Source organism: Pantherophis guttatus, chromosome 1 (genome assembly GCF_059756535.1).
Source record: "Pantherophis guttatus breed Tessera chromosome 1, ASM5975653v1, whole genome shotgun sequence".
NCBI classification, from domain to species: Eukaryota; Metazoa; Chordata; class Lepidosauria; order Squamata; family Colubridae; genus Pantherophis; species Pantherophis guttatus.
The window spans coordinates 325431277-325450778 of NC_142063.1; the positions used below are offsets into that span (position 1 = coordinate 325431277).

A 19502-nucleotide genomic window follows, 5' to 3' on the forward strand; every position below is an offset into this window, starting at 1 on the left:
CATAGGCAGAGGTACCCTTTTTATGGATGACCTTCAATAAGAGCCTTGGTACTACAGGGGTTTAAGGCACCCTGTTATTAAGCTTATTAAGACCAGCTGCCTGCAATTACTGCAGGGTTCGAATCTCGCCAAGGCTCAAGGTTGACTCAGCCTTCCATCCTTTCTAAGGTAGGTGAAATGAGGACCCAGTTTGTGGGGGCAATAAGCTGACTTTGTATAAATATACAAAAGGATGAAGGCTATTGCTGAGCACATTGTAAGCCGCCCTGAGTCTTCGGAGAAGGGCGGCATATAAATCAAATTAAAAAAAAAATATATATGAGGAATTCTCTTCCATGACAGTTCTGCGTGCGCTCTCTCTCTCTCTCTCTCTCTCTCTCTCTCTCTCTCTCTCTCTCTCTCTCTCTCTCTCTCTCTCTCTCTCTCTCTCATTTTTCACTGATTCAAAAGATGTGTTCTATTCCTCAAGCTTTTCATTGATCTCATTGCTGTCCTTCCATATACTGTATGTGTCAGTTTGATATATGAGCCTATTTGATACAGTGGTTTAAAACAGCCACTCTCTCTCTCTGTCCTGGGAAGGTGAATTGTGGAGGTTCCTAGATAAAAATCCACACAACACCCCCAGATCACAGAAGTATCAGTGCATATATAGCAGCTACTTCCTGTGTAAGTAGACATAGGATATATCTGGGCCTTCAATCAATCCACATTCTGCCTGGAAAGCCTGAATCTTGCAACTTGCACATGTTAACAAAGTCAATTTGATTTTCTAAATTTTATTTTGCATAATTTATGGTTAGAGGGGGGAAATTTCAAAATATAATTTCTAGTTTTGTTATGGCCAGATAACTAGGGGAAGTGTTAAGAAATATGTAATCAGTTGAAACCTTTCTTGATTTCAAACATACTCTAAGGCACCAGGCATGCTGTATTAAATCTTACTGCTGTCAGAAAGCAGAAACTCAAAATCTTCTATTTTCTCCCACCAAAATATCACCAATTTCTCTGCTCTACACTGCGTTGTACAGATTGACATTTCTCAACCTCGTCTCAACTTCCAGAATTGACATCAGAGAGGATGGAAAAACTGTCTGTACGACAACATTGTTGTTTTCAGTAGTAGTTGTAACTTCATGCTGGATTTACCCACCTGTCCTCTAGTTTCTGAGAGGTCACTAAGATGGCACACTTACTAAGTGCAACTTTGCCCATCCCGGGGAAGTATTTTAATAGTTAGGGAGAGAAGGAGAGAGGTGGAGAGGGAGAGAGAGGGGGAGAGAGAGGGGGAGAGAGGGAGGGAGGGAGAGGGAGGGAGGGAGAGAGGGGGAAAGAGAGAGAGGGGGAGAGAGGGAGAGAGGGAGGAAGAGAGGGGGAAAGAGAGAAGAGAGAGAAGAATGGAGGGCCCAGTCCTACAATGTGCAACGCAATGATATCTACGTGCTTGAGCTTGCTATAGATACCCCACCCCCCAAATAAAGAGCTTTCAAATAATTGGAAGACATACCGTATTTTGCTGCTTTAGCGGCGGCAGCAGCTGCTGCTACTGCTGGACTCACTCCTTGAAGATTCAAGCAAGAGAGGAAACAGGAGGTATAGCTTAATAATAGAAACGTAATGCATTTCAAATATAGTTTTGCTGTGATAATAATGCAAAACTGACATTACCCTCATTTTAATCTTACTCTAATTTTAAGAAATAGTGGAAATGTACCTTTGGGGCCAAAGGGAAGGAGATGAAACAATTTATTCTGAAACTTTTGCTAGCATCACGAAAAGGTTAGCTGGTGCTGGGGCAGTTAAACCAGCCTGGCTTGGTTAAAACTGGAAGCTGTTCAGTTGTGTAAGGGAGATGACGAGACCTTCCCAGCCTCCACTTCTGATCAACTTTAGCAATAGCAATTTCACTTATATACCGCTTCATAGTGCTTTACAATCCTCTCTAAGTGGTTACAGAGTCAGCGTATTTCCCCCAACAATCTGGGTCTTCATTTTAACCGACCTTGGAAAGATGGAAGGCTGAGTCAACCTTTGAGCTGGTCAGAAATCAAACTCCTGGCAATGTGAGCAGAGTTAGCCTGCAATACTGCATTCTGACCAGGGGTGAAATCCAGCAGGTTCTGACAGGTTCTGGAGAACCGGTAGTGGAAATTTTGAGCAGTTTGGAGAACTGGCAAATACTACCTCTGGCTGGCCCCAGAGTGGGGAGGGAATGGGGATTTTGTAGTATCCTTCCCCTGGAGTGGGGAGGGAATGGGGATTTTGCAGTATCCTTCCCCTGGAGTGGGGAGAGAATGGGGATTTTGCAGTATCCTTCCTCTGGAGTGGGGTGGGAATGGAGATTTTGCAGTATCCTTCCCCTTCCCCACCCACCAAGCCACGCCCACCAAGCCACACTACACCCACCAAGCCACGCCCACAGAACCGGTAGTAAAAAAATTTGGACTTCACCACTGATTCTGACCACTGCGCCACCATAGCGCTTTACTCCATGTCCAGAAGCTCTCTTTAATAGGCACCCGGTGAAAAGAAGGGGTGGCAAAGAAGATGAATTCCCTTGCTCGTTTTGGCTTTGGTTACCCATAACCATCAGATGATTCCCAAGGGGCTACATATCGTAGTTCCCTCTCTGACCCCCAGGACCTTAGCACTGGAGAGGAAAAGTCCCATATGTGCTTTAAATAAAATGCAGCATTGTAATAAGGTAAGCTTTTTACTGGTATCTTATTATTCTCTTTAGTGGCCATGGAATACAAGTAGTCCTCAACTTACAACAGTTCACTTCGTGACCATTCGAAGTTACAACCATTGCAGCATGCCCATTGGTCACCTGATCAAAATTTGGAAGCTTGGCAACTAACTCATATTTATGGCGGTTGCAGTATGGCGGAGTGATGTGATTCCCTTTTGCGACCATCTGACAAGCAAAGTCAATAGGGAAGCCAGATTCTCTTGGCAACTGGGTGACTAATTTAACAATTGCAGCGATTCACTTAACAACTGTGGCAAGAAAGGTCGTAAAATGGGGCAAAAACTCACTTAACAAAGGTCTCTTTTAGCAACAGAATTGTTGGGCTCAGTTGTGGTCGTAAGTCGAGGACTACCTGTAATTCAGATTCTCAAAGCTGTACTATTTAGTTCATTCAAATGCCATTTCATTCTTTCCTAGAAAATCACTGCTTCATGCATGTATTCTATAGGCTGTGGTAATAAACAAATGTGATCATTCCAAAACGTGGTTTGTCATTTCCTCTTTTCCTCACATGGCTGATTCATTTGCTGTTACCTCACAGGGGGGCTGAGGTAAAGGTATCCTTCATGTACTTGTGTGTGAGTGTACACGCTTACAGACGCCAACAGGAAGCAAAACAGACACTAATCTTAAAATGTGGAGTGCTGCCGGTACTGCATTGCAAGGAAATGGAAAATAATAACAGAAAATGAGTGAGATAGAATTTTAACGTTAAAACAAGAACGGATAGGAACAGAATGCCCTCCCGTTCAATTCATCCTATTGAAACATTGTTAATTCCATTCAGCCTCATTTTCCGCCACCCCAGAACTGGATTCAGAGGAAGATCTTCCCACGCAGTCTGCTGTGTTTGCCAGCTGAGCCCATTAATTTCACACTCAGCCGCAGCCCACTTCAAAGCATGGGCCTACCAGACTTTCGTTTCGCAGCCCACTTTTAAAGCATGAGCTGTTGGTTGTCCAACTGGTGAAGCTCTTCCATCTCACCTTGCCTCCCCACTCAGGAACTACTAGAGTCAACAAAGCTTCCTGTCTGCAGGGCTTTTTTGTTTTTTGTTTTTTAAAGTAGCTTCATTTTATACTGTGGTTCTTCAACTGGGCATATCCTGTGGTTTATGAAGCAATTTGCTTGTTTCTGACTGGAAGACTCCATTTGGGAAACTGCTGCCTACCTGATTGCGTAAAATATAGTTTCTGGTTTTTTAGGAGCGGGGGTGTTAATGACACTATTTGAGACTGGAAAAAAACCCTGGTAATTGGGTCAAATGGTTTAAGAGCACCGCTCTTGCATCTACTGCTCAGGTATTTTTGCATAAAATCGGGCAAAGACACACAACCTCCGATGATCCTATTGTAAAATACACCATGAACTGATTGGCGTTGTTTCCAAACAGAGGTGGGCTTGTATTTGCAGAGTATCCACAGCAGACAATGTGTGAGGATAATTTGTGACCATTACTGTATTAGTTAAAGTGGTATTTCTTAAAATTATTTTCACATACCTTAATTAATCTCCAGGAGTCAATAAACAACCTGAAACTTCACGAAGGGGTCAAGGATAGAGCCTGGATAGCTCAGCAGACTAATGCATTGTAATTTAACTCCCGCTGTCTGCAATTAGTAAGTTCGAATCTTGCCAGGCTCAAGGTTGACTCAGCTTTCCATCCTTTCTAAGGTAGGTAAATTGAGGACCCAGTTTGTGGGGGCAATAAGCTGACTTTGTAAAAATATACAAAAGTATGAAAGCTTTTGCTTAACGCATTGTAAGCCGCCCTGAGTCTCCGGAGAAGGGCGGCATATAAATCAAATTAAAAAAAAAAAAAAAAAGGAGCTGAGGAGTTTTGGGACCCTCAGTTTACACGGTAGCTGCATTTCAGGGAAGGAGTTGAGAATGTCTGACTTTTCTGTTTTGGATTGAAAGACTGCACAGCTCTACCTCTGATAGCTTTCAATTTTTATTTCCTATAGCACAGTGATGGTTAAACTTTTTGGTGCTGAGTGCCCAAAGCACACATGCGTAAATGTACATGCGCCAGTGGTGGGTTTCAAAATTTTTTACTACCAGTTCTGTGGTTGTGGCTTGGTGGGCGTAGTATGGCTTGGCGGGCGTGGCTTGGTGGGCATGGCAGGGGAAGGACACTGTAAAATCTCCATTCCCACCGCACTCCAGGGGAAGGATACTGCAAAATCCCTATTTCCTCCCGATCAGCTGGGACTCTGGAGGCAGAGAATAGATGTGGGCGGGGCCAGTCAGAATTTTTTACTATGGTTCTCCGAACTACTCAAAATTTCCGCTACCGGTTCTCCAGAACTGGTCAGAACCTGCTGAAACCCACCTCTGATGTGCGCGTGCCCAAACCCTCAAAATGCAATGCGAGCGTCCCCTTGTGCATGTGCCCCGCCCCCAAGCGTGCATCTCTGTGCATGTGCCCCGCCTCTGGCGCATACGCTCCGCACCCCCCCACACACCCAGTTTTGGGCCTGGAAAGCCTTCTGCACCAACCTGCACCCCCTCGCACATGCGCCCCGTCCCCACGCATACATGTGTGCATCCCCCGCATGCCCCCTGCCCCTTGTGCATGCACATGTGCATCCCCACACGTGCCCCGCCCCCGCACATATGTGGCAGAGACCCGAAGACCAGCTGGAGGCGGAAAGCACGCGCACATGCGCGGTGGAGCTGGGCTGCGGCAATGGCTGGCATGCCAGCAGAGAGGGCTCTGCATGCCACATGTGGTATGCATACCATAGGTTCGCCATCACGGCTATAGCAAATGCAGGAAAAGGAACTCAAAATGATTAAGAGTTTGACTGTTTTGCTCTTTTTTTTTTATTCCATTCAATGGGTTCCTGGGCAAGCCTGAGTCTGATAATTTTTTTATTTTTCCCTTTTGCAAAGTATGGGGATGTGTTTTATTACTCCAGTATTGTGATGCCGAACCATGTTCTTTGCACTCTCTTACTCAGCACCTGGAGAGAGAATCCAGATGGCTCATAGGCTTTTGTTGTGGCCCGCCAGCGGCCTGCGCGGATCGTGGCTGATCCTGACGACGAGGAGGCTGGTGTGGGGTCGTGCCAGCAGCCTGCGCAGCCGGTGCTCGCATCGGACAGCGAGGAGGCCGAAGAGGATGTGATGCCAGAGGCAGAGACTCAGCCAGGGCCTTCAGAACCTCCAGAGGCTCCTTCAAGCGGAGAGAGCGAAGTGGAGGAGCCTCTCCTCAATGCTCGATCACGCAGGGCTGCCAAAAGGCAGGAGTGGCTACTCAGGAGGAGGAGGTCTCCTCGAGAGTAAGGTTTGAGGATAATGAATCACTCCCTTAGCCTATTTAAGTCACACGCCATTAGTAAGTTTCTTGCTAAAAACAACTTGTAATTATCATCAGAGCATTTCTGAAGAGTGAGTGTCTTATCGTATCCTGTTTTCTGGGCTGGTTGCCAACCTTTGCCGGACTTTGTTTATTCTTGGTACGTTATAACTTTGGTGTGTGTCACAATCCTTGGGAATCCGGAGCTGGGGCAGAACAGCTTTTCTGCTCTTTCTCAGCTTTTTAAGATCAGCTGATAAACAACAGCTCCAAACTGCTTTTGAAGAGATGAGGACCAGGGACTGAAGCAGCATGGAAGTGTCTTTGGTATCAGGTTGGAGGAAGAATAAATAAGGGGCAGGTGGATTCAGCTCTGCTCCCTGTGTGGATGTTAAAATTAGGTTTCTGCTCCAGTTACTAGGATCAGAATGGCTGTGATTACACGGTGTTGCTTTGAGACTGATACTGCTATTTGAGCAGATAGCCCCTGCCCTCGGTTCACACATGCCAGACAGGATGTGTGTGTCTGCTAGTATTTGGTAGGAGTCGTGGTGGTACAGCGGTTAGAAAGTAGCATTGCAGGCAAATTCTGCCCATAGCCAGCCGTTCGATCCTGACCGGCTCAAGGTTGACTCAGCCGTCCATCCTTCCGAATCCCAGATTGTTGTGGGCAATATGCTGACTCTGTAAACCGCTTAGAGAGGGCTGTAAAAGCACTATGAAGTGGTATATAAGTCTAAGCGCTATTGCTATTGCTGTTTTGCCCATTGGACCCCTGCTTGGTGATATAACCTAAAAGCAGTGAATAGATATTAATACGGTTGAAGCCAGTGAACAAGTTTATACCATGTTATTATATTAAAAATTATATTAATTTTTGCTCCGAAAGAAGCATTAGGGCTTATTTTCTGGTTAGGTCTTATTTTGGGGGAAATACAGTACTAAATGCTATCCATCTGGCTGAAAATCTTAACTGGGGCTTATTTTGGGAGTAGGACTTATATTATGAGCATCCTGAAAAATCATGCTAGGATTTATTTTCTGGTTGGGTCTTATTTTCTGGGAAACAGGGTAATTGAGAACTGTTGGACTAAATGGGATTGACTATTTGGGATATGGAAACAAACCCCAATTTCATCTCCTCCTCTTCCTCTTCCCCTTAACAACTTACCTCCTACACCAACTCCTCCTGGGCCTACTCCAACTCCTGGAAGTCCACCAACACCAGGAAGTCCACCAACACCAGGAAATCCACCACCACCACCAGGAAGTCCACCAACACCAGGAAATCCACCACCACCACCAGGAAGTCCACCAACACCAGGAAATCCACCACCACCAGGAAGTCCACCACCACCAGGAAGTCCACCACCACCACCCAGTCCAGTTCCAGGGACAGCTCTGCCACCTGCAAAGAGAAAGAAAGCCATAAAGGGCACAAGCAAAACAGGGTGAAATTGGGAGAAGGGAGTCATGAATCTCTTGAATGTTGGCGAACATGGGTCAAATACTGATCAATAATTAGCATTAATTTATTAGAACAGCAGAGAACAGAAAGCCTTAATTGCAGAAAAGGGCTTTTTTCAGAAACTTCCATTGATGGACAATAAAGAAATAAATACACACAAACATACACACGCACACACACACAATCAGCTATGAAAGGCTGGAGGGTGAAATGGTAGTATGGTAATGGTAATCTCTATGGGTAGTTTACTAGTTTTGCAATCCTCAAATCACAAAGAAATGGAAGGATTTGTGGGTGGAAAGCTAGAATAGCACAGTGGCTAAGATACTAACCTGTGATTTAGGAAATTTCCAGATCACTTAAATTCAGAACTTAATGCATAACTTTTAGAATGAGTATAATTCCATTCATCCATAGCTAACATGCTTACTATTAGCTGGGTTAATAGGAACTGTAGTCCAGCATATTTGGATAACATCAGGTTAATGAAGTTTATGCAGAACAAAAATGAAATCCAAACTTTCCTTAGAGGAGCCATTTAAAGAAGCTCCAGGGGAGGAACTAAGACTCTGTTAGGGACCTCCAATGGAAGGGAAGGGAAGGGAAGGGAAGGGAAGGAGATGGGATAGGATAGGATAGGATAGGATAGGATAGGATAGGATAGGATAGGATAGGATAGGATAGGAGCCTGTAGTACAGTGGACTAAAGCAGTGGTCCCCAACCTTTTTATCGCCGTGGCCCGCTGAGCGCGCGCAGGGGTGGGGGCACGGCCCAGGAGCTTTTGCGCACGGCCCATTGCGCACGGCCCAGGAGCTTTTGCGCACGGCCCAGGAGCCTTTGCGCTGCAGCGTTCATGTCCCCCGGCCGCTGCGCGGCCCGGTGCCAGGTACTCCACGGCCCGGCACCGGTCTGCGGACCGGGGGTTGGGGACCACTGGACTAAAGCACTGTTATTAACCACTGCTGCTTGCAATTACTGCAAGTTCAAATCTCACCAGGCTCAAGGTTGACTCAGCCTTCCATCCTTTCTAAGGTAGGTGAAATGAGGACCCAGATTGTGGGGGCAATAAACTGACTTTGTATAAATATACAAAAGTATGAAGGCTATTACTTAACGCATTGTAAGCCGCCCTGAGTCTCCGGAGAAGGGCGGCATATAAATTAAAGCAAAAATAATAATAAAAAAAATTAGAATAGAATAGAATAGAACAGAACAGAAATATTATTTATTGGCCAAGTGTGATTGAACACACAAGGAATTTGTCTCCAGTGCATAAGCTCTCAGTGTACATACAAGCAACAAGTGATAAATCATGATCATAATCATAAAATACAATCATCATAATCATAAGATACAACACTCAGTGATAGTCATAGGGCAGTGGTGGCAAACCTTTTACACTACTCACTAAATGCTGAACAGGTATGTGCTTCACATGCTACATTCGCGTGCATGCCATCCACGCTAACGCATGGCTCCTCCCCATGTGCTGTGCACGCAACTGCACATCTGCGCATGCGCACAGCTTTCATGTGCGCCACCGTGTGCTGCGCGCACAACTGCACCATCTGTGCATGCGCAGCTTTTGCGCGGGCGCTGCAGTGCGCTGTGCACGCAATCCCACCATCTGCACATGCATGTGGTTTTTGTGCGTGCAATGCACATGCGCGAATGCTGTCTCTGATGTGTGCGCCACGCACCAGTACTCTCATATGCATGCACAAATGTGCGCGCATGCGCAGGAGAGCTGCAAAGACCAGCTGGGTCCTCTGAATTGCGCGCATGAGCACCGGAGGCCCGAACACCAGCTGGGATGTGTGCACATGCGCAGCTACAGGTGAGTTGGGCGACAGCTCGCATGCCTGGAAAAATTGCACTGCATGCCACTTCTGGCATGTGTGCCATAGGTTCGCCATCGCGGTCATAGGGTATCTAAATAAGAAATCAACATAAATCATAATAGGATACTAATAAGCAGATATTATGATATTATTATGTAGATGCCCGAGAAGCATTTAGGTTCCACAATTAAAAATGAGCCTTGGTGGCACAGCAGACTAAAGTGCTGTTAAGTAGCACCAGCTGCCTGCAATTACTGCGAGTTCAAATCTCACCAGGCTCAAGGTTGACTCAGCCTTCCATCCTTTCGAGGTAGGTAAAATGAGGACCCAGTTTGTGGGGGCAATAAACTGACTTTGTATAAAATAGAACAGCGCTTGGGGGAGCCAAAAAGCCCTACTAAGCAGGTATATACAAAAGTATGAAGGCTATTTATTTTATTTTATTTATTTTATTTTATTAGATTTCTATACCGCCCTACTCCCGAAGGACTCAGGGCGGTGCACAGTCAAACAATAAAAACACATACTGCATCTACATATTGCTTAACGCATTGTAAGCCGCCCTGAGTCTCCAGAGAAGGGCGGCATATAAATCGAACCAATAAATAAATAAATAAATAAATAAATAAATAAATAAATAGTGCCATCAGTGAGAAGCATGTTAAGAAGAATCCATTCTTTAGATGAACACGTTCTCCCTTCAGCCATGGTAATTATCCTGGTCTGTGACACTGAAGGTCTTTACATGTATCATGCAGTTGCTTAGCAAAAGTATAACATGTGTATGTGTCCAGGTGGCTCCACTCCCTATCCATCTGCCACATTCTACTCTAGTCTCATTGTAGGAATTGTGCCTCTCCCAGTGCATTGTTGGGATTATGTGCCATTAAACCAACGTCAGCTCAGAGTGTCCAGATTTTCTCCAGGTGAATCTGTCCCCAACCTGGTCCTTCAGGTCTTCCAAAGATTGCATTAGTAGTAGCCTAAACATATGAGGATAACGGAGCATGAACTACTGTAGCTAGTAGTTGTTCATGTCTAGAAAAAAGTCAAATGGTGGTAGTAGGAGCATCTAACTACCACCATCACCATCCATGAAAAGAATGGTGCCAAGAACAATTTGAAACTATGATTTGTTTTTCTGGAGAATGGCAACTTTTCAGTTCAGGCTGTTTAAGACCTATACTACAAAACCACCCATCCACAATGCTATAATTATTGTAATAATAATAATAATAATAATAATAATAATAATAATAATAATAATAATAATAATAATAATAATAATAATATCATGAGAAAGTATGCTTTCAGCTGAACTTGATGTCGTAGTTTAATGATGTCATAGTATGTTTGTGAAATTTTCTCAGCAGTTACGTGGAAGTGGTCACTATCATTGTCATCATGTAGGATTTTTTTTTAAAACTTCGCAATGTAACCACAATCCTGGGATTTCCTACGTTAGTGCCAACTACAACTTACTTCAGTTTCTGAGCTCAAGAGTTGTTAAGTGCTGCTACCTAGAAAAGACTTCTCTTGTGAGGAATGCAATCATATTAATTTTATAGTAATTATTTTATTTACTGCTGCAATAAGGAGTAATTGCAGCCTTTGCGACTGCCTAATTCTGGGATGGTGAGGATATAATCGTAAAATAAATACAATATTTTGTGAATGAATACTTAACACTGTTGCTGAATCCCCAGAGCTACAGGGATGAAAACTTCCCTCTTCAAAGAAGGTCTGTCGTGACGGGAAGTCACAGCTTATTAAAAGCTGATGGTTTTTAATACAATTTGTTGGTTGAAAAGATGCTCCATGACTCCTTCTGATTTTTTTTTTGTTACCATAAATTAATGTGGCTTTCCTCCTACAATATCTGGGGGGCGGGGGTGATAATTGCTGCTGCTACAGCTGCTGCTGCTGATAAAACTAAGCAAATCTCATAAGAGAATCTTCCTGTAATTCTAAATTAGCCATTCCCAATATCATGCCTTTCTAATATTTATGAATCAGTCACTCTGAATGTAGGCTCCTGAGAGTCATAAACAGCCCCTGTGATGCTCCTCACTGAGCTTGTCGATCAGAAAGGTCGGCAGTTTGGCGGTTCGAATCCCTAGTACAGATCTCCTGCGTGAGTATTGTATTGATCATATAATATATGTGGGTATCTGGGTGTATGCATAATTTTTTGTTTTATTTATGTAGTGTATATTGAGAGCTGTATGCAACGAAGTTTCATTTTAATGTATGCTGATTAGTGTACATTTAAAATGATAATAAAGTTATTCTAACTCCAAGTCTAAGCCTATTCTTCTATTTTACTCCGAGGAACTGCCACAAAGAAGAGCGGGTCAACCTATTTTCCAAAGCATCAGAAGGCAGGACAAGAAACCACAGATGGAAACTAATCAAGAAGAGAAGCAACCTAGAACCAAGAAGAAATTTCCTAACAGTGAGGACAATAAATTAGTGGAACAGCTTGCCTTCAGAAGTTATGGGTGCTCCATCACTGGAGGCTTTTAAGAAGAATCCAGACAGCCACTTGTGCGGAATGGTATAGGTAGGATTTCCTGCTTGAGCAGGGGATTGGATCAGGGGTGGGTTCTAATTTTTTTTTACTACCGGTTCTGTGGGTGTGGCTTATTTTGTGGGCATGGCTTGGTGGGGGGGGGGTAATGTGACTGGCTGGGCGTGGCCAACTTTTTTTTTTTAACTTTTAAAACCATTTTTTCTACAACCTTAAGAGGATGCAGAAAAAAATGCTTTAGAAGCCTCTGACGATCAGGCACCTCAGCTGGGATTGCCAGAGGCTTTTAAAGGCATTTTTTTTCCTACAACCTCTTCCAACTGAGCCACGCGATCATCAGAGGCTTTTTTTTTTACTTTTAAAAGCATTTTTTGGCCAAAGAGGTTCTAGAAAAAATGCTTTTAAAAGTTTTTTTTAAAAAAGCCTCTGATGAGGTGGGTGAGGTAAGCGAGCGGTGACTGGGCTGGGGACAGGTTCAGGGGCGTGGCCAGCCAATATTAGTACCGGTTCTCCGAATTACTAGAAATTTTTACTACTGGTTCTTGTGAACTGGTGCGAACCGGGAGCAACCCACCACTGGATTGGATTAGAAGACCGGGATTATTCTGTTATTTTAGGAAGTTCAAAACATTGCATGGAATGACATGCATGTTGTAGCCAGAACGATCCACTAGATGGCAGCCTCTTTCCTGGATGGCTCTATCTCTGACAGGGGCTGAGTCATAGACATGGAAAAGGAAAGAGTGATGTTCAAGGTGAACTTCTGCTTTCAACACATTTCACCCATCCCACCCATGCCTCACCTCCACTTCTGAAGAGAAACAAAGGCTGCCCATAGAAACCAATGGAAAAACCCAGACTTTCAGCGCAACTGCCACTGGGCAATACATTGACTAATACAATGAATGGTTTCAACAAAAAACTTTCCCATTCTTTCTGACACTGATCTCAGTTCATGTGTTTAAAAAAAAACATTAATAAATGCAATGAATCTGTGTGTAAGCTTAACGGAACAAAAGATTAGCACTATTTCATTCTCCCAGGTCTACACTGGAAATTATGTTTCTGCCTTTCTTGTAAAAATGAAAACGATCTCTCAAAATCCAATGGAGAAATCAAGGGTGTTATCATAACTAGGCAGCAGGACCTATCTAGCAACAACTCTCTCACTTAACAAAAATCTCTTCTTTCTCCCAACATGTAACTAAAGCCCATATTCTTTCACTTCCTTCTCCAAAGGGTAGACTATAGAAAGAAGAAAGTTTTACAGTATTGTAAACTAATAACCTAACCTAATAACCTAACATTGGAAGCCACTCCTTTATAACTCTTTTCTTTGCACTCTTTTTATTAATTTATTGCTTTTTTAAACTTTCTTTCAAAATTTAATATGGTTTTTATTCTTTTCAATATTTAAGAAAAAAATGATATACATTTTTTTTTAAAAAAAGAAAGAATAGAAGTGCACTGTGCCTGGAACATTGAACTTGTGTCTCTAATCAAAGTGAGGGGGTGGGGGTTAGATTAGATGACCTACAAGGCAGTGGTGGGTTTCAAATTTTTTTACTACCATTTCTGCGGGCGTGGCTTGGTGGGCGTGGCAGGGGAAGGATACTGTAAAATCTCCATTCCCTCCCCAATTCAGGGGAAGGTTACTGCAAAATCACCATTTCCTCCCTATCAGCTGGGACTTGGGAGGCAGAGAATAGATGAGGGTGGGGCCAGTCAGAATTTTTTACTACCAGTTCTTCAAACTACTCATAATTTCCGCTACCGGTTCTCCAGAACTGGTCAGAACCTGCTGAAACCCACCTCTGCTACAAGGTCCCTTCCAACTCTGTTAATCGCACCCAATCAAGCCTAGATAATCCATCCTTTGTAAGAATAGCAACTGCAGCAGAGGCAGTAAAATCAGGGAAGGGAAGGAAGGCTTTCTAGGCTGAAGTGTTGGATTTTATTTTTTTTAAAAATTGATTTATATGCCGCCCTTCTCCGGAGACTCAGGGCGGCTTACAGTGCGTTAAGCAATAGCCTTCATACTTTTGTATATTTTATACAAAGTCAGCTTATTGCCCCCACAAACTGGGTCCTCAATTTATCTACCTTAGAAAGGATGGAAGGCTGAGTCAACCTTGAGCCTGGCAAGATTCGAACTTACTTTAATTGCAGACAGCTGGTGTTAAATTACAGTGCTTAGTCTGCAGAGCTATCCAGGCTCCTGGATAGCTCTGCTGGATAGCTCTCCTGGATTTCAAGATAGTTCAGAACCCATTTCACACATTTGCTTCTGGCTTTTACTAGGAGCCACAGATGCCACAGATGAGGCGCCCCAAAGAAAAAACACATCAGAGCTGGTGCCCCTGCCCCTCGATTTTAATGCAGGATGGATGTTTGGGCAGAACCTCAGGGACTGGAAAATAGTGCACAGTCTCAATATCCTGCTTGGTGAAACCAGACGGTTCTGTGGTTTCCTAAAATCCCTTCAACTGCTTGACTCCCCATTGCCAGCTCACTTCTTCAATAAAAAACAAATGGTAGGCTGAGACAGTCCAGGAAAAAGTGGTAGCAAGCAATATGCTACAATTCCTAAATCTCTCCGGAGAGCAGATCAGGTGCACCTGGGAAAGATGCAGTATTTAGAACCTAAAGAGGAGGTGCTCAAAATCCATCCTATTTGATCCTACACTTTTTTTATTTGAAGCTATTTGTGTGATTTTCCTTCATCTCCCAGATTTTTTTAATTTATTTTTTTGGAAAAACACAAGAAGCTACCATCATCCTGGTCCCATACAGACAAGAGCAAAATTTGCCACCCAAACCCAACAATCATATCAGATCACTCAGAGAGAGATAAAGAGAGATTAGCTAGCTGTTAAGTCTAAATAGAAAGTTTGGAAGCGTTAACTTGGTTTCTCCAGTATCTAAAAAAGGAGAACAGAGGTACATTTTTGAGGACAGAAGCAAGGACTGAAGGCGGAAGAAGAATTCCTGTTTCCTGTGTCTAGTTCCTCCATTTGCCACCTCATTCCCTGCATGGAGGCAAGTTTGTTACAGTCAATGTCAATTCACAAAGCATCAGGAGAAAAGATTACAAAGGAGCAGTAACAGGTGCAGAAGAATCAGGCATCTCCCCATATTTACTCTGTCCAAACCGCACCTTTCTGCCAGTTTTTGTTAACCTCAGTTTGGTTGACCTCAGCCGATCTCAAATAGGATTGGGCCTATGGTAGTAAGAACTTAGATGGCCTATCACAGGGGTGTCAAACTCGATTTCATTGAGGGCCGCATCAGGGTTGTGTTTGACTTCGAGGGCCGGGGTGGGCGTGGCCAGGGTGGGCATGGCCATAGGGCGGCAGGAGGCCATTGTGGCTGAAAACGGAACCTGGGAAGGCCACATGCGGCCCTCACAAGCTCCATTTTATCTGGCAGAGGCCGGTCTTTTGCTGTTTCCAGGGCGACACCACGGGCCAGATCTAAGTACCCCGTGGGGCAGATCTGTTTGATGCCCCTGGCCTATCACAAGGAAATCCCAAAATTGAAGATTGGACTAGGAGGTAAAAAGTCTCTCTTTGAGGGAGATGGGCTGCTCAGAAATGTGAAAAATAAATAAAGAAAAAGAAAAAAAATACCACTAGAAGATAACGGTACATCATTTTTATCCTGTTTCCAAGAAAACAACACGGATAGTCAAAATTAAGCTCAAAGCAAAGGAGAATTCCTTCTCCTCTGCCAATTCCACAAAAGATTCTTGGTGCCTTATTTAATTTAGTCTGTACATTCTTTATCCTCCTCAATTTACTTCATCTTCAGTTTCCGTTTCAGTTCTAGTTCAAGCTCATCTAAAGATGATGAACCAACTCACCATAAGCTGCTGCTTTGGCGGCTACTTTGGCAGCTACTGCTGCCGCTACCGCTGGTCCACCGGCACCTGAAGGAAAGAAAAAGATGAGAGAAGTATACTTGTCTTACTACCTTTGGGATCCTGATGGCAATAACAACAGATGTTCCTACTATATCTGGGTCATGGAGGGGTGGATTTCAGAAAGTCATGGCTGTGATGGCTGAAGCAGCATAATTGTGGGGGAACACATTTAGTTGGACTAAATGAGTTTTAAGTTTGCTTATCTTCCCATAGCCCTATAAAACAGAGAGGTACCCAAAGTCTTGTTGGACCTCCAAATCCAATGACATAGGCTCTTCAGCACACCATGCCCTACTGACCATAAGGGTCATAGGCTGTAGAGGGAGAGTTAATGTTTAATGTGTCCCTCTCTTTATCACTTCATCTCCACTTTGTTAATCTACAGTCACCTCCATCTAGCTTTTCTCCCAGGGACACAGACACACAAAATATTATTTTGGACTTCCCTCCTAGTAGGATGCAGCTAGCTAGGTGCTAGACCTGGCCTATTCCTATCATGTACTTCCTGTATATGCATCTCCATTATGTTTCAGTTATAATACCTGCTTCACTACTCATTGATCACATCATCTGGGGGCTCAGGAATGCCCATGTGCACTCACAGAATGCTTCAACCTCCACAAGGTTTATGAGTCCAGAGTCTTTCTGCTGAGCTCTGACTTCCAAGTATATAGCTGGCCTTATCCACTTCTGTGATGGAACTTCAAGACAAGGTGAGGATGGCTGCTAATGACTAGCTCAGGGGTCTGCAACCTTATATACTCAAAGAGCCATTTGGACCTGTTTCCCACAGAAAAGAAAACACCGGGAGCCACAAAACCTGGGTGGGCATGGCCAACTTGATGTCACTCACTTTCACTGGTCACATGACCCCCTCCTAGCCACGCCTACCCAGCCAGTCATTAGGGCAGAGAACCAGTTGTTAAAAAACACCGGGAACCACAAAATCCTTTTGACATCTCTCTCTCTCCCCTCTCTCCCTCTCTCCCCCCCTCTCTCCTTCTCTCTCTGTCTCTCTTTCTTCCCCTCTCTCTGTATCTCTCTGTCTCTGCCCAGGCTGTTGCCCTTACCTTCTCAGGCCAGGCGAGGAGTGACTGGGAGGGGAGGGCGAGGGGCGGGGCCATCCAGTGTTGGGATCACCTGACAGGGAGCCACAGCAGAGGGCCCAAAGAGCCACATGAGGCTCCAGAGCCGTAGGTTGCTGACTCCTGGACGAGCTAGTCCTGGATCAATTCAGATGCACTCTACTTTTTTAGGTGAGGGAAAGAGAAGCAATAGCCCTCCAATTTTGCTGGACATGCATCAGCCCCAGCCAAGGGACCAAGGATAATGAAAGTTGGACATGGCCATCTTCTCCATAACTGACTTTTAATATCTGGGAGTGAATAGGCCTCTGGTAGATAAGAGGCTATATAGATCTTAGTTTTATTCGTCTTAGTTTTATTGACATCATGGTAGCCCATAATGAACTGTCCTTATTCTCAGGCAGTGATCCAGCAAGACAGATTTGATATCTCTTACCTAGTCCTCCTGGAACACCACCAACACCAGGCAACAACCCTCCTCCACCAAGGGTCCCAGCTCCAGGGATGGTGCCTGCTCCAGGCAAAAGTCCAGCGCCTAGTAAGAAAAAAGTAGGGATGCATATTGGCCAAAGTTCCTTGTACTTTGACTCCCAGCAGAATGGAGAGCAAATATTTCTAATCCCAGCATAATCCATCTAAGTCATTTGATCCCCAACCTCGAGTTACTGTCTGAAAAAAAAAGGCTCTCTGCAGGATTGAACTCCATAGAAGAAACATCTCATTTTCTACAGACAAGAAAGTAGTGTTAAGGCCCTTTGTTCCAAAAATTTTAATAATTAGAGTCAATATCCTTTAGCTGATGGAAGTTCAGTGACTCTTTTAGGCAGTAGATACTCTTCTATGATATTGTGGGTTTAAGAAAGTAAGAACGCACAAGAATTAAAAAGAAAGATAATTTTAAAATGGCTTAAAGTCTCATGAGATTTCATGGGATAACCTACAGATATTTGAGATTTAGCCATGGTTTTTTTTTTAAAAAAAGTTGTAATTTAACAATTATGATTAGGAGCCCTGGAGACCACAGAGGCTACATAGGTTTTAAAACATTAAATGTTTATTCACCCTGGAAATCCTGCAGGGTGAATTTTGAGCACGTGCTGCAAAAATGCTGGTGGTTCTTTTTGGCTTGTTATACTTACCATATTTTGCGGCTGCCTTAGCAGCAGCAGCCTGAGCTCCTACACCTGCAGAAGAAAACAGAACAACATTGTTGTGGGGTTTGTTTCATTTTATATTCTAGTGGCTTTCCCTGTTTGGTGCACTGTCAGTAGAATATAAAACGAGAGCAAACTCCACTTCCTACTAGCACTGATGCATTACTAGTTTGGCAATGAAACATCTGCAAGAAAACCATGAAGCTTAGAGAGCATCAAGGACCTCTCAGTTCCTCCCTGTCCTGTCTTCTGATAAACAAAATCAAGACAGATTCAGTTTTTTTTTCTTCTGCTGGCTTCAATCTCTCGACTGTGAAATTGCTTTACCAAGTCCATCCTTAACTATTATTTCGTACCTTCTAAGGTCATCTTTAAATTATTTTACAGATACAGTCAGGGGTGGGCTTCAAAAATTTTAGCAAGGGGTTCTCTGCCCGGTTGCTGGGTGGGCGTGGCCATGGTGGGCATGGCCTAGTCAGCCTCCTGCACCATGGGGGGGGGCGTTTTTGCCCTCTCAGGGCTCCGGAGGTTTTCTTTGAGCCTCCGGGAGGGCGAAAACAGTCTCCCCAGATTCCGGAGGCCCTCTGGAGGCCGGAAATGCCTTCCCAAACTTCTGGTAGGCCCGTTTTTCACCCTCCACGAGCCTCCGCAGCACGCGCCCTGCACTTACTTGCATCCAAAACGGGCCGCATAGGGACTCCTGGGAGGGGTGGGATGGAGTGGGCAGGATGACCAGCCAGGAGTGGGATTTGGGAGTTCTCCGAACTGCACAGAATCTTAGTTGGAGATTCTCCCGAACCCCTGCGAACCCCCAGCAGCCTACCCCTGGATACAGTGGAAAACGCAGTCATTCAGCAAAACCTGGAGGGCCACAGGCTCCCCAAATCCGTGGCATTCTCTGACTATGTCAAAATGCCAAATTTGCCCTGAGCTGCAAGACAGGAAGACAAGAAGGGCTTTGCTAACACTCTAGTCTGACTTTCAGCCAAACACACAAAGACATTTACCTGTACCCGTTGGATAGCCAGGTTTCCCTCCAAGTCCTCCAGCATATGCACCACCTGCCCCGCCTGAAACCACATAGAGAAGGCAGAATCTGCATGAGAATAGGTATTAATATTTTTGCCTAATACCAGATATAAAGAAAATGGAGGGAAAAAAATTCATTGGGGCTCTTCTTGGTAAAAACACCCCCCCCCATACAGGTAGTCCTCGGCTTACAACAGTTCATTTAGTGACTGTCCAAAGTTACAACAGCACTGGAAAAAGTGACGTATGACCGTTTTTCACATGTACGGCCGTTGCAGCATCCCCGTGGTCACATGACTAAAATTCAGATGCTTGGCAAGTGGGTTCATATTTATGATGGTTGCAGTGTCCCAGAGTCATGTGATCAGCTTTTGTGACCTTCTGTCAAGCAGAGTCAAGGGGGAAATCCAGATTCA

The 19502-nt window shown here is 44.3% G+C and overlaps 1 protein-coding gene across 13 annotated transcripts in view; it reads right to left on the minus strand.

Moving 5' to 3' along the window:
• Positions 1-19502, minus strand: part of ELN (elastin) — a 103007-nt gene that overhangs the window by 24277 nt on the left and 59228 nt on the right. For 9 of the 13 annotated variants that reach the window (XM_087888824.1, XM_087888833.1, XM_087888818.1 and 6 more), the window contains exons 13-18: positions 19065-19127; positions 18043-18087; positions 17340-17438; positions 15759-15824; positions 7228-7464; positions 1508-1561 (exon numbers count right to left, since the gene is read on the minus strand). In XM_087888824.1, coding sequence (XP_087744950.1) covers positions 1508-1561; positions 7228-7464; positions 15759-15824; positions 17340-17438; positions 18043-18087; positions 19065-19127 — 564 coding nt within the window. The remainder of the gene's footprint in view (positions 1-1507; positions 1562-7227; positions 7465-15758; positions 15825-17339; positions 17439-18042; positions 18088-19064; positions 19128-19502) is intronic. The other 4 variants (XM_087888851.1, XM_087888843.1, XM_087888847.1 and 1 more) reach the window with 1 other exon arrangement.